Raw genomic sequence first — 15,485 nt, forward strand, 5'->3', positions numbered from 1 at the left:
TTCTGTGAAGCAGGAAGAGGAAACAGAGACAGGAAAAAAAAACAGAAACACCTGTTCTTAGACACACCATATCCATGCAATCTTGTGATAGGAAATGAGGGGCTAGAGGCTGGCGGTGGCGGTGGTGGTGGTGGGGAGGGGGGGTTCTTATGACTGAACCTTTAAGAGCTCTCTAACACTGTGCTTTCCTGCCTCTCTCTGAGCGATTTCTCTACATTACATCCCATCCATCCTGCCTCTCTCCATCTCTCCGTCTATCCCACTCTATTTCTTTACTTAATGGCAGTGACTTAGGTTTCTTAGTGGGAGAGGCGCTGTGTATAGATGGAGCCGCAGAGTTAATCAATGAAATGCACTGCTGCACTGCAGGAGCATTGGCTGAGGGCTGGCAGCTCCACCACCCTGCACACACACACTATCCTTCCCGTGGCCTCCTATAGAATCCAAGACCACAGCGTTGAAAGTAAAGAGACATTTCAAAGACATGATTTAATGGCAAAGTTGAAGTCCTCTAACAGCTGTGTAAAGAGTTTAGATCATCATTTCCCCCTAACGGCCTGGCTCTCTCCTCTTTATTGAACAGAATTCAATGAATTAAAGGTTGAATATGAATCTTCACACTCGAGCTGTGATTTTTCACACAGCTCTCACAAACCTCAGCTCCTTCTCGCAAAAGGGCTTTTACGTCATCTCCATTAAACACACCGTTGAACAGAACAAGACCTGTCCGTCACTTTCACAGAGGAACAACAAAACCATCAAACAACAGGCCTGAAAATGCATCCCCATAACTGCCCACTGCAGTGAGCCTTTGGATAAATAATTACCAGTGAATCGCATGTCTTTACCCATAGTGGGCTCTTTAGGTCAAGGTGAATGCCTATGTTGAAAAGTCTGCATGCTGGGACACTGTGTGTGTCTTTCACGCTGCTGCTGCCTGGCCTGTGTTTTTCTATCCTCATTGGGAGACACCTTACAATCTATCCAGTTTATCAGTGAATCCAAATTAAACAAATCTCACCACAGCTTGCGCCCGTCCTCCGGCGTTCCGTTCATTAATTAGACGTCTAAAAATATCAAACCCCTCCAAGACTTAATTAACCCATGCACTCCATTTGGTAGCTGGTGCATGCCTGTCTTTGGAGGGGAGATGAATGACTACTATCGGGTTGTGCTGTTGAGTGAATGTGTGTGTTGGTATATGCATCTGTGTTGGGATAAGTATAAAGGCGTGCATGTTCTGGATAGAAGACATCACTTATGTATCCATTCATAATTCAATCAGCTGTGGCTGTGTCCTTTTCTGTCTTTGGTTTTGTACAATTATTTACATTCACCAATGCATCTTTTTTTTCCTGATGTAACACCAGAGCTAGACTGTGAAATCTGTTACTGAGCTAAAAAGACTAAAAGGACAAATCACAATTCCCGATCAGTCATGTCATCCCCCTATGCAAACTTCACACCATGAGCGTCAAAGACTGCTTTCATCCAGCAGCCTCTGTGTCTGACAGAGTGGGATGTAATAAAGCTATAATTGATCAATTATTCAAGCCATTTGGATTTGATGTAACACTTGTTAGAGCAGTAATTGTGGTTGGTCGTTCATTGATGCCAGAGGTCAGTGGAATTTGTGTCACAAGGAAATCTTACATTTCCAGCAATCAGATACCTGGAGAGCTGCTGATTAATTTTTCATGTGAGTAGTTTGCTGTTTACAAACATTTCAGGTTGTATTTCATTTTGAATAATGAGCACATTTTAGTTGTTTTTCTTTCCAATAGATGACATTTTGCGTTGGTAAAGGAAAAGAGTCACGGTTTGACGCATCATTGACATTTGGACGCAGCCTATCTCCTCATGACATTTGCCACAGCCACTCAACTGTCACCCAGTTCACTGTGAACCTTTGAGTAGTGAGTTAGTCACTGACTGACAGAGGGGATTTTCAGAAAAAAAAAGTATCATCATCATAACCCCACATTTATGCAGTGTTTTGATAATTAATAGTTGTTAGGGGGCTATTTTAAAAACCCGTCTTGACTGCAGAGTTACTGTAAAATCAAAGAAATATGGACCCAAGTCAAATTTAACTTAATGAAATCTAGAGCTGAGTGGATTGGCTCTGCGCCGGCGGCTGCTACGGCTGCCAGGAAGTTAAAGTGACGGATGGCTACGGCATCTGAGAAACCTTCAGCTCCCACATAGTATTTAATGATTACCGACATTGTCATATTTTGTGAGTGCAGATCATTGCCCGTGTAAATGCGTGTCCAGCTAAAGCTTCAGGCCGTCACAGACAGTCAGCAGAGCAAAAATATGGTGAATCTAAAAATGAGGCACAGAGAAGCCAGGGGGGCATTTGCGTGCTGTTGACTGTCTCTATGACTGTTGAGGGTCTGTGTAAGTGTGTGTTGTGTCGCATCACCTGTGTGTGTGTGTGTGTGTGTGTGTGTTTGTAAGAGAAGCTAAGACCCTGACTCAGCTGCTGCTGCTGTTGTCACAGTAATTGAACTGCTGCGCTGCTTAACTAAAGCAAAATGAGTGTCTGCATGTGTGTGTGTGTTAGTGAAAGAGTTAGAGGGAGAATGAGCGTGATATTGTGTGTAATGAGCTTGTGAATATTCATCCTCTGTTCATTTACATGAGTGTGAGAACTTAGCTCACCAGATTTTAATAAGCCACACAACCAACTCCAATACTTTTACCTATTAGGAACATATAATTACATTCCTACATGTTGTATAATGGCATGTACCATAATGGAGTCTCATTTTACTTAGCAGTAAGCTTGTGAATCAGTAAATAATCTTGCTCCGTATGATCTGTATTTGTATTTCCTTACGGTTACGTGTGCTCGGCTTGAAAAAGCAGAATGCGGCCTCACCCGACGTGTAATGATCAGCAGACAATGAGCTGCAATTTTCTTGACTTGTACATTTATCTTCAAAGCAGCAGAGAACATCTGAAGCCTATAGAAACAGGCTACATGAGGAAGGGGTACCCAGTGCATTAAAAAGTGACACCAAAGGGCCCCAAACAAGCTCAGGAGAGAGATAGCCTCTGTATGATCATGCAGGACTAAAGTGGGGATGCTTTAAAATCCATTTAGTGCTCTGTTGCCACTCGCCTGTGTAAGAGATGCTCGGGTTTTTGTTTTTTTTTCCAGCCCACTGTGATGCTGCTCGTTCAGTGTGAAATATTCACTCCATATGCAGTGGAGAGAAGCAGCGAGTGCAAAGTGAGACACCCTGTTCTCACTCTGAATGGGATAATGGTGATGGTGACGTCTGGATACTCAATTACCAGGTTTAACGAGTGGAAGAAAATTACAGCATGTAAACTGCCTGGCTTGTTTTGATGGCAGGTTTCCATATGCGATAGCTACAATAGGGGGAGCAAAGATGGGCTCCTTTACTCTATTTTCAAGCTTTCTTTTGCCAGAAATTGTGATTAAAACCCGGCCAAATTTATATCAACATTTTCGTCAAGGTTTTCAGCAGTTTGTAACCGAGCCAAAGTACAGAAAAGCCGAGATACTCAGCAGCCGTAGAAGCTGTGTGAAGGTTTTTAATGTGAGTTGACGCATCGTGAACATGGTCCTGTGTAGCTCAGTGGATGAAACTACCTGTGCCAGGAGGTGGAGGGTTCAATTCAAGTGTCTGTCACATGGTGACATTGCTTCATCACTGCTTTTTTATTATTTTAAAGCTTCTGCATCACTTCAGCTACATTTCCACGGTCTTCGAGGAGTTAAGAAAAATCACAGCACTTTCATAATCCTTAAAACTGCATGGCCAATGTGCCGTATCAATGCAGAGGTGGGGATATAATGTACTCTCAAGATGTGCTGTCATCGTCTTTACCCACAGTGCTATAGCAACACAGTATATTACTAAGTAGTATCACCTGACTCTACCGTTTACCTCAGCTCTACAGGATGTTTTAGTGTTTTTCAGAAAAAGGTTCACAACATTTAGCAGCTAAACTGAAGGATGGAGCTCAAATTAAAGGACCAGTGTGTAATAATTGCCAAGCTTTATTGGCAAAATCTGAATACTAACCATTAATATATTTGTGTAAGTGTATAATCGCTATAAAATAAAATTTGTCTGGTTTTCGTAGCCTTATAATTATTCTTTTATATATACATATAGCAAGGGTCTCACTTTAGAGAGCGTTGCCATCTTTGCCATCATGTTTGTACGGCAGCCCGTACGGAAAATCCAGCCTGTCAGAGCGTGTTCCGTGAGTTTGGCGTTCATGAATAAACCACAGAAAAAGAAGGCGGAAGGAAAGAATAATGAGTAGGAAACAGTAGACATATCGTAAAATGGTTTAGATCCACTCCTAGTCATGGTAAAAAAAAAAAAAAAGAAGAAATTACACACTGGACTTTTAAGTAATTATCTGTGTTGGAATTATATCCATCTAAAAATGGCATCACAAAACTTCAGAAAGTTGTGCACACATCAACAAACCAACCAGTATGCTTGTCCCTCACTGTTCCCCCAGGTGCCCCAGGATGAGTGGGGGGGTTACCCCGGCGGTGGGAAAGATGACGAGATCCCTTGTCGTCGGATGCGGAGCAGCAGCTATGTCAAAGCCATGGGGGATGAGGAGAGCGGAGAGTCGGACTCCAGCCCCAAGACATCTCCTCAGAGGTCGGTGCGCCCTGACGCACTGGTCAAGGCCATCATCAGACCCAGGGACCTGCTGGACTCTCAGAGGTACAACACACTAGACTGATGGTTTCCCTTTTTTTCTGGCATGTGCTTGTTTACTCATTCACTTTGCTCCCAGTGTAGATGGTGCAAAATGAACAATTAACACCAGCTTAACTTATTTTGTGTCATGAATTTTTAAATGAATCATTTGCAAGATAATTGCGTGATTAAATCATTTGTCAGCTACGGAAGCTCAGAGAGGGCAAACGAGGAAAAATTCATTACAGTAATCTATCTTCTTAGTCAGATCTAAATTGTTTTTTTCCTGTTTATCACTTAAGAATAGGTTAACAAATTGTTTCTCCAGGATAATCTTTTGTGAAAACAGGTGATAAAAAACTTCACATCAGTGTCATGATTTTGTTGCATTGATCCTGGGAACATTTTTATTTTTATTAGCCAGAAAAAAAAACATTTATCAGTTTTCACAGAAAGATTTTTTTTAATCCAAGAACATTAGGGTTTTGTTTTGTGTTTTAAAAAATCCAAATCCAAATTTGTGCAGCCCATTTATTTTGATAGTAGCACTGAGGGTGCCACAGATGAAAAGTTTCAAATTCTAAGCATCTCAACGCTCTAAGGTGTTTTGTGTATCTTTAAGACATGTTTATGCCTTTGTTCCTGTTGTAAGATTGTGTTTTTTAACAGTGAAACAGTTCTCATCTTATCTGTTTCTGTTCTCAGCAAAACCGTGCTTGTTATTTCTTTGCTAATTTACATTCCCTCGAGCGGTGTTGACAGTGTTCTTGCTGTATGGCCTCACCGCTACATCAGTGTCGAACACTTGATAGCTCAACTCCGCGCTCGCTCAAATCCCTTCATGGGTATTCATATCAGTGTCTTCAACAGTAAGAAAGTGTTCAGCGTGTTCTTCTGGGATGCATCTTATTAATTGCTGAGGAAATGGAGAGCTTTTGTTTTGGTAACTCAGCGGCGGAAGAAAACGCTCATAAGAGGATTACAGGATGAGACAAGCCCAAGACAATGTCACAGGAAAATAAACACAAGAAATGATGTTATGGCGAGATAGAAGAAGAGTTACTATGATTACTGCATTAACAGATCCATTAGATTAGAATGAAATTAGATAATAAGAGTCCTCAGATCACATAAAAGAGTAATATAGACTCACCTGCAGTAATGCTATTACAGAGAGACTGCTCAGTAACAGCATTGCCCCCAAAGGGATTTGCTGGGTTGTGTTATTATCAACATAAATATTCAAATGATCTACTATTGTTACTATTTATGTATCCAATGCCAATTACAGTAGAATGAGATACAGCCATGATACACTGCAGAGGTTAGGCCAAAGCTGTTTGAGGTCAGAGGTGGATTCCCTCGTCTACTCTGCTTCTCATGCTGTGTTGCATGTGCCGATAATTGTCTGTTTTATGCTGTTTTCAGCTCACCTTCTGCAGCACCTCACATCCTACCTCCATCTTTGTATCATACATTTCCAGTGCAGTCCATTTAGACGTGGCATACTGAGTGAACCAGCTACATACGCAGAGACAGAGATCCCTCAGAGTTAAAAAAAAAAAAAAAAAGTTAATTTTTCAATTATGAAACCTGAGGTGGGACCATTCACGTTGTGTCTTATTTTACTGCCTATTGTGGTCTTAAATTGTATTGTTATACTTCTTCAGACACCAAATTATTTCATGGCGTGTGACGGATTCATCTTTTCCAGAGTCGTTTTTTTTTTAAGGTGGCAATACGAGAAAGCAAATTCACTTTCGTTCCCCCTTCAAAGAGTCCTGCTCCTCTTTGTGTGCAGCAGAATGTGCAAACAGTAATTACAGCTGTCTATTTTAGTAATATAACAATTTGAAAAAAAAAAAAAAACCCAGACTTGTTCTTTCAAAGCACAATCTTTTTATCTGCTTTTCGCTCTGCTTCGTCAGCTGTATATATTGAGCACATTTACCAGTCAAGGTCTGAGTTCACTGTGGAGGTTTCCATTAAAGACCTTTAAGCGGCAACTTAAAAAGTAGAACACCTGATTGCACCCTCTCATTTCATTTCTGGATCGTCTCATTAGTTTTTCCCTTTAGTTTTTATTTTATTTCTTTTTGAGAAACTTTTGAGCTAACTCTGCCCTTTGAATGAACTCATGCAGAGCCTTTTAATCCATGGCATCTTTCAATATGCACAGAATAAGAGACAACTGATTTCGGGTAATCATTTGCAATTAGAAGTTACGTTTCCTTTAAGAGGAATGTGCTTTAAAAAATTTTGTGGGTCCTGCTTTTATTTCTGACCAATTAAATCATCAGTTCCCATCAGTAAGAAAAATGTGTGCACATTGGTGATGAAAGGAAGTAATTTTGTTCTGCCACAAAAACATTCACTAAAAGCTAAAACCAATGTCATTAAGTGGAATTTGCCTTGTGTGACTCCAGGAACAACCTCAACCTCAGATCTCAGTTAGTTTGAGGCTGAAACTAACCCAGTCCTCTGACATCAATGTTCTAGAGATTGTTTTTTAAACAGCTATATAGATAATTTATCAACCTTCTCATATCACCCATCGGAGTGAGTCCTAAATTGCACATTTATAGTGGCATGCAGTGCACCAGCCATTGCTTGTCTCATCCTCTGTCTCATAAATATTTAAACAGTTGTTGGCTGCATAACTGTTTTATTCCGTTTAAAGAGGAGCTATGCAGGATTTTTTAGCTTAACTATGCTACATTTTTACCTTAATTTAACAGCTTTATAGTAATTTTTGTCTGTCTTGGTTGAAAAACCACTTTGCAAGATCATTGCCACCGTCCCGGTGTCCCAGTTCTCGCCTCTGGCACGTACCCCGTAACCTGTAATTTCTTGTTGATGACAGATAAGACTACACAAATATACATACATCGTAACATTGTATATGATATATAACGTGATATATATACCATTCTAGTGATTGCTTTCTCACCGGCATTGTTGAAAACATGGCCAGGAGGAGGGTTAGCGAAACAGCGGAAAAGCAACCGGACTAGCATAGTTCCCTTTAATCCAGTGATAACAGAGACCGATTGTTTCTCCAGTTAGCATCATGCTAGAATGGTTATACAACATGGCTTATAGTACAGCTCAGGATATCGTGACACTATAATCAAATGTTCTATTCTTATTAATCAGCTATTCCTGTTCTATTGTTAAATCACTAAACTGGTATGAACATTATTAATATTCACCCTACTTCATAATATTTTAAGATTAAATGTTAGGTAAATATTTGGGCTGTGAGGGAGGAAAAACAAGTACATGTGTAGATGTATACTCAAGTCATAACAAATACTTGAAAGTAATGCACAGTCTATTATAACAAAAGGGCACATTGTGACTCTTGGCACAGGGCACTTAACTCAGGCTGGTTTGCAGGACTGTTTAGAAAGACTCTGTCCTGCTGCAGCTTCTTCTCTTAATTTGTCCAAAGGCAACTAATGGCAAATAAATTGTAGACATTATGCACAGACGACCTTGTATCTGACCTCCAGTGCAGAGTGCAGCCTGTGACACCACACATATAGCTGCAGAATGTAATATCACAGTCAAAGTAAGAGACAATGATACTGATACACTGATCGTTCTCTCACCGTTATTGTCACGTTCTCGTTTCTTACACCTCACAAAGCCGACCCCGTGCCCGCTGTCGAGATTTTAAACTCCTCCTCTACCAGAAAGAATGACTTTTTAAGCAGAGGCACAGATTCATTCAATACACATCTGTTAACCTGACCCCGCTGGAAACTCGTACATGCAAACACACAAACAGAATTAATGATGAGCATCTGTGGCAGAGCGTGTGCGACGTGTCTCTGCAGGATGTCAGGAGACAGAAGCAGGGCAGCAGGGATCCAGATCCACTCTCTGCTGTCACACAGTTTCTGTTTCTGCGTACGCACGGTAGTACACCAGAGTTTCATCCCAGTGGGTGTATGATGATAAATCGAACGTTATGGATTGTGATCAGGCAGGATGATAATGATATTTGTCACAGAAGATGCAGTCGTTTGGCCTTTTTTAGCAGCTCTTAACTCTTTCAGATTATGATGTAGGAGGATGCCACAGTGAAGTATGCTCCTTTCTCGACATCTTCCAAAGCTTACCCTGACTATCCATTTTGAATAGCTGTAAACAGTGAATGATTTATGGGGATGCAACAGCAGGAAGGCCTATCAGTTGCAGTTATTGTACTCCAAGGACCCTCTGAATAATGGCTCTCTCAGTGGTTATACCGATATTCTGCTGGGCTCTGCTCTAAGGAAGATATTGACCAGCATGGATCAGGCTGTGTGGCCAGTCTCAGAATCCATTGACAGCAGCAGCACTGTTATTGAGTCTGAAGGAGAGGGTTTGTTGTTGCATTCATTTCAAACACCAGGATTGTCCCCAAGGGTGTCATTACTGAAGAGTCCTGAACCCACTCAAAGAATGCCATAATGTGCTGTCTGTCCTCATGGATTGAGCTGGAGATGCATATAGAGAGAGCAATTTCAAAGATTTGAGAGTGGTTTGGTGCAGTGCAAAACCAAACCAAACACTTCATGTCTTCATCATCACATTCATCAATGTTTTAGCCAATTCCAGATATATCCTGGTATTGAAGTGCACTTCAGAAGTAGAAGAGTACAAGATGTGTAAGGCATTTTATAAACAACTCATAACACTGGCACTTTCTTTTTCATCTGTAAATTCCCATTTCTTCAGTAAAGTCTGATTTGGAATATAAGATGTGGTCTTATTTTATTGATTACAAGAGGAAAATGTAGAGAGGAGTACAAGAAGGCCAGGAATATCAACAGTAATGCTGGTATAGAGATAGTGAATAGAATATAATATACATACTGCAGTCCAATAGTGCAGATGAATATATTTTGAATGAATACGGCTCTCATGTTTATTTTATCTGTTTTTCATTAAAAAGACATAAAACCATATTATATTTATACCTTCAAATCTGTATCAGCCTCAGTAAGCAGCATCAGTCGGGCTAAATGGTGTTCCAGCACCTTGGATTAATGAGTAAATAGATCTGAGTGTTTAAATAGAGAGCGAGACAAATGAGGAGACAAACACACACACGCACACACACAGGAGACAGGAGATAGGCTCCTCACACAAGGCGGTAGACCTTCTAACTTCATTGTTGCAGAGGAAGTACCACCCTGCTTCTCCAGGAGCACATAAAAATCTCTACCTTAAATAAATAAATTCATGAGGTTATGATAAGGATGTTTGATTAATAAAAGAGCAGAGGAGCAGAATCACTTGTAACCTGAATGTAACCAAGCTACTGCTCATGTGACACTCAATGTTAGGGCCCCACCCACCAAATCAAACTCCCCTTGGTTTGGTATCAGAGTTAAGTCGTGTGCAAAAGTTACTGTACACATAGCTTCATTTGTAATAATAAAAATAATGATATGAAAGCTGAAAACATGAGCAGCTTCAAAATGCTGCAAGCTGTGACTTTGAACTACAGTTCCCATAATTGAAGAGTGTGTTTGCAAATGTGGCCGGTCAGTGTTCCCTTATCAAAGAATGAAACCAAACAGCAGTGAGATCAGAGTTTGTGGAAGCTGGTGAGACAGCCTGTGTTGTTCACATTTACATTTTAAATCACCTGAGATATTCCTGACTTCCTGTAAATCTAAACACAATTTAATTATGACACTCACAGTTAACATTGTAGTCCTGTTCAGTACCATTATAAATGTGTATGTATCAGATTGTTGCCATAGGGTCTGAATCTCTTATCATGTGTTCGCACATGTGGCTATTTCCAGTTTTTATTCTTGGCTGTTGGCACCACAGCACAATGATCCATATCAAGTAGTGTTTTGAGTCCACACACAAGAGTCAACACAGACACGATTGCCACCTGACACAAGAGCTCTCATGCTATTATGCTCCATCGGGCTTGTTGGGACGAAAATTAGATTGGATTCAAGACAGACATGGCGTAGGTTGGATTTCCCCTGCACTTGTAGCAATTTAACGTCCCGCTGGGGCATTCAGATGGGCCAAACACAAATTTGACAGCATCAAGTCCCCGAAGCAAATCATGTTAGAGTGAGAACAGGCTGTCAGGTTGTGTCACCTCCCTACGTCTTCCCCACTTTCCAAGTCCTCTTGCGTGCTCGTGGGTGACAGGGTCGCCTCTTTGTTCATCTCTCCAATAAAGAATACATCACAGTCACAGGCTCACTGGGCTGAAACAGCCTGTGCACTCAAAGGAAAGTTAGATGTCAATGATTGTTTTAATTAATAACCATTCGCTCCCACGAACCCCCCCGCCCCTCCCTTCGATTACAGCTTCACCCGCAGGTCCTGCATGTCCTGTAGAGCCAACAGCAATGATAAATTGAATATGAATTGGCTTTTTTTCTGTGTTGTAGAAGGGCCTGCCAAAGATGTTTAAGGAATGTATTAATGATGATGGGAACTGAGTGACATGTGGCAAATTTCACTATTAGCCATTAGCATAATGAGTCACTGAGTCAATTGGGAACGACACGTCATGTAGAGAGCAGCAGCATCAACATCAGTTTTTTGGCAGCTTAGCCTCTCTTTAAATGACGGAGGCCCACAAGCCGTTCAATCAGACCTTTTTCTGGCAGTTAATAAAATAATAACGTTTGTTTGCCTCCCATCCATGATTAGCTCCTCGAGTTGCTATAATTAATCAAAGTTAACACTAGTAAGGCATTCAATAATCTTGATTTGACATAATGTAATTACTCATTCAAACAGCATCGGGTGTGAGCATTTCTCACTCACATCCCAAGGTCAAAGCAGAATTCGTGTCCACTGATTCAGGGCTCTGTGTGTGAGACGTGTCATGCATAGTTAAGCTCTTATACTGAACACCTTCACCCTGCCTCATTATTTATCTGATTCAACAGCATTGCAACTGCTTGTGTTTTCAACAGAAATTCTGTAGCTTGAGAAGAAAAAGTTGTGTATAATTCTAAGAGACTGTGAATACAGTAATTGTAAAACATCACTATCATTATATACAATTTGGCTTCCTCGGCCAGATGAGATTCATCCCTCTTGTTTTTATTGTCATTGGGAACCATTGGGAAGATCAAATTGTTCACCATGGGGCTTTGCAGTTCAAGAAAGAAACGTACTGAATGTGCTGGTTCTGAATTATCATACATAGTATTTCACCTTGGTGTGTGTGTGTCTTTTTGTTATTTAACAAATTAAACCTTTTTGCACATTTTTCTCTTCCTGCAGTTAATTGGTTTTGGTGCCTCAGAATCATTCCTATTTTTTCTTTTCTCTACAATATTTCATTTTCAATCAAATGCCTCAGTCTGAACCTCTCTCCTCAGAAATTGACGCATAACACCAACTGTCAAAGCAAAAGTTGTAGAGTAAGACAGGAAGTGAGACAGGAATTCTCATCATCCCTAGCTCTAATATAGGCCAACTATGGAAGTGTATTCACACCAAACAGAAATATTTATGGAATCCTATAGAGGACGATATTAAATAATAATGTAAGCTTGCAATTGAACACCCATGAGTCACATTTTCTCAGATAGCATGTACAGATGTGGAAATTTATGATGCCATTGTGGAGTTAGGTTCATTTTCAAGCTTACATTTTATCATTTTAATATAGCCCCCTATAGGCTCCCATAGATAATTAGAGGACATTTGCTGTGGTATGATTTGATAAAGGACTGGGGCATTCTCAAAACAGCCTCTCTACAGGGATGGATATAAGTTAAGTGTACTTGAGTTATGCCTCAGCCGGAGCACCTCTATCTGATCTTGTCAGCTAAAAGCTCCACTTAATTTCATTGCTCAGAGAAGGACTTTAGGTAGTTTTTTTTTTTTTTTTTTTAATTCTCATTTGGCTCAATTAACCCAATCTAATTACCCACACAGGGGGAAGAAGAATATGTGGTTTATGATGTAGAGTAACTATATTTTTTGTGCAACTTTTCATTATCAAGTGCTTTGTTATCGTTTTTAGTTGGTGCTGGTGGGCAATGTGTGTGTATGTGTGTGCACCTCCTGTGCAACAAAGCTCATAATACACTCCTCATCACGCCACTCTTGTGCATGTGCACGTGTTCCATTCGCTTCGCTCAGGCGCAGTCCTGCCTGCATCCTAAATGTAACTGTGACATTCTCCCACTTTCACTGTCACTCAAAGGCCACGTCGGTCATATTGTATCACCCTAATGTTTGCAGCACTTTGGTGAAAAAGCCCAAGCAAACATTCAGCGTATACCACAGTAACCGTAAAGAGCCAGTTCCATTGGACTTGTACCCAGTGACGTCACATCCATCCAACTCCCACTTGTGGGACTCAGTAACTCTGTTTTCTTCTCTACCCACAGCTCTTACCGCCTGGATAAAATCAACAGTGACATGCGTAACTACATCACCAATTTTGCTGCAGACTTAAGGTGAATACAGGCTCAGTGCCTCCCCTCCCCTTACCGCTCTGTTGCTGCCATGTTGCAGTGGTCAGACGTAGGAGCCAGCTGGCTGGCTGCCCTGCTGACATACTCAATATGGACGCCTCACAGAGCAAACACTCAAGACCAGTCAGTGAGAGGTCACCTGGGGCAATCTGCTTGTACTGGCAAAGCATAAGGCACTGTTAAACACAATATAGATATGATTTGATTCCCTGTTACACATTATACCAGCACGGCAGTAAACGCTTTCTTGTATTAAAAATGAAAGCAGCGTTGTGACATCGTGTGTTTAGAGAGATTATCCACATTATTTAAGAGATAGGACTTCTTCCCATTAACAGCGACTTCACTTTTACCACTCCATTCAGAAGTAATCTCCGGGTGTTTCTGCTGTGGGATGTCTTTGGATGTCGAGAAGGTTGATTTTTGCTGTGCAAATACACACAGCCTTGCTACAGCATGACAAGATGGATTGGGGGACTTTTAATCACACTGGCATTTTCCTCGCTGCCAAACACCAGCGTTTATCTCTATAAAAAGCCCAGAAACTGCTTACTCATCCCTGCCTGCCATTACAAATACATCTGGCAGAGGGAACCTCGTTTTGGTATTCCCAATGCCACTCACATAGCATTCTTTATTTTACTTAAAGCACATTCCTTCCTTGGTGCCTTAAACTCGTTGTCTCTCCAGCAGGTTTCTGCCCTGCTGGGGAAGCTCATTTAATTGACCTGGCTGACACTGGGTTCCTCTCTGAAGTGCTTGCTCACTAACTAGCTCCTGATTTGCATTTCCCTCATTTTCAAGCATTGATTAGATTTTTCAGCACCAGAGTAATCGAACTGCCTTTTTAAGGACACTGGTTAACACATCAGTGTAGCTGGGGAGAGACACAGAAAGAGTGAGGCTCGTCTCTTGGGAGACACATTATCATAACCCGTCTCCGTCTCAAGTTCAGAGGAGGCGCACTGCGCTTGATAGCACTTGATTGTTTTTCTGATTGTGTTACACCTGTAGCCATTAGTCAGATCTACCGTACCTGATCATCAGATCAATTATATTTAACTACTTAAGAAATCATCAGCATGGCTGTCGTCCCACTTCCTGTCTGCTTCTCTGTGTCTCTCTCTGTTCAGTCAGAGCTACCATTTGCAAGCCGCCAGGGACATGCACCCAAGCATCGCCTTGGATCCCTCTGCCAACTACAACTCGCCCAAGTTTCGCTCCAGGAACCAGAGCTATATGCGAGCTGTCAGCACCCTCAGTCAGGCTAGCTGTGTTAGCCAAGTGAGCCAGGTGAGTCTGCTTCCTCACAGGTAGGAAAAAGTCTCTAATCCCACACTGCAGACTGCAGAAGGACGAAGGAGGTCCTGGCAAGCAATAATTAATAAAAATGATTTCAGCTTACAGATATATATATATATATATATATATATATTTAAAACCCCAGTTAAAGAGTCTAATTGCTCTATAATCGGGGTCATTCCTATGTTCCCACAGCCCTGTGTTCCCTCAGCCCTATGTTCCCACATTTCTAACTTTTGTTGTCACTGAAAATTAGTTACTATGTTCCCACAGCCCTTTGGTCCCACCATTGGTTGGGTTTAGGCAATGAAGAAAGGAGTTGGTTAAGTTTAGTAAAAAGACCAGGTAGAGGCTAGACAGGCCAGATAGAGAGAGTCCAGATAAGTAGAGAGAGTCCAGTGGGAACATAGGGCTGAGGGAGCATAGGCACGCTCACCTCTAATCATAGGTATCTCCTTTTCAGAGACCCTTTTTTCTGGCTGCATTTGACCTACACTTATTTTACGCAACAGTTCACTGCACATTGTTTATCCGTCTAAATTAAAGGACTTCAACAGAGGTTGTTGAGATATTCATCTCTCTCCTAAAAGAGAGGTGTATTGATTTGTTCAGAGTCAACTAAACTCCAACTAATTCCAAATCCCAACAGAACAAGATGTTTATCTGTGATGCTGGGAACGGAATGACAATCATCAAACAACTTTCTATTCAGAAAACAACCATTTGTAACATGCCAGTATCATAGACATAGACATTATAAGGTACATCATATTCATCTGAAAATGAAAACAGAAATAGTTCTTGTCTTATGTGACTGCGGCCCTGACGCCATTAACATCAATCTACTGCTACTGCAGAATAAGGAACCAGGCAACAGGTTGTCCACTCAGATTATAAAAACATTTTCCATTGACGTCCCTGCTGCGTTTTGCATTTTAAAATGTGAACACCATTTGATTTCAGCAGGAAGCCTTGTTTCAATTCAAAGGAACACTGGCAGAGAACA

At 41.1% G+C, this 15,485-nt stretch overlaps 2 protein-coding genes across 2 annotated transcripts in view; both read left to right on the forward strand.

Annotated features, from left to right (window-relative positions):
• cln8 (CLN8 transmembrane ER and ERGIC protein) overlaps window positions 1-15,485 on the forward strand; it is a 191,750-nt gene that overhangs the window by 140,796 nt on the left and 35,469 nt on the right. The gene's annotated exons all lie outside the window — the stretch shown is intronic.
• Window positions 1-15,485, forward strand: part of dlgap2a (discs, large homolog-associated protein 2a) — a gene marked incomplete at its 3' end in the record, with an annotated part of 178,530 nt that overhangs the window by 139,256 nt on the left and 23,789 nt on the right. The window contains exons 4-5 of the mRNA XM_083997835.1: window positions 4,516-4,730; window positions 14,311-14,461. Of these exons, the coding sequence (XP_083853961.1) occupies window positions 4,516-4,730; window positions 14,311-14,461 (366 nt within the window). The remainder of the gene's footprint in view (window positions 1-4,515; window positions 4,731-14,310; window positions 14,462-15,485) is intronic.

The sequence above is a fragment of the Trachurus trachurus genome, assembly GCF_905171665.1.
Source record: "Trachurus trachurus genome assembly, chromosome: 22".
Classification (NCBI taxonomy): domain Eukaryota; kingdom Metazoa; phylum Chordata; class Actinopteri; order Carangiformes; family Carangidae; genus Trachurus; species Trachurus trachurus.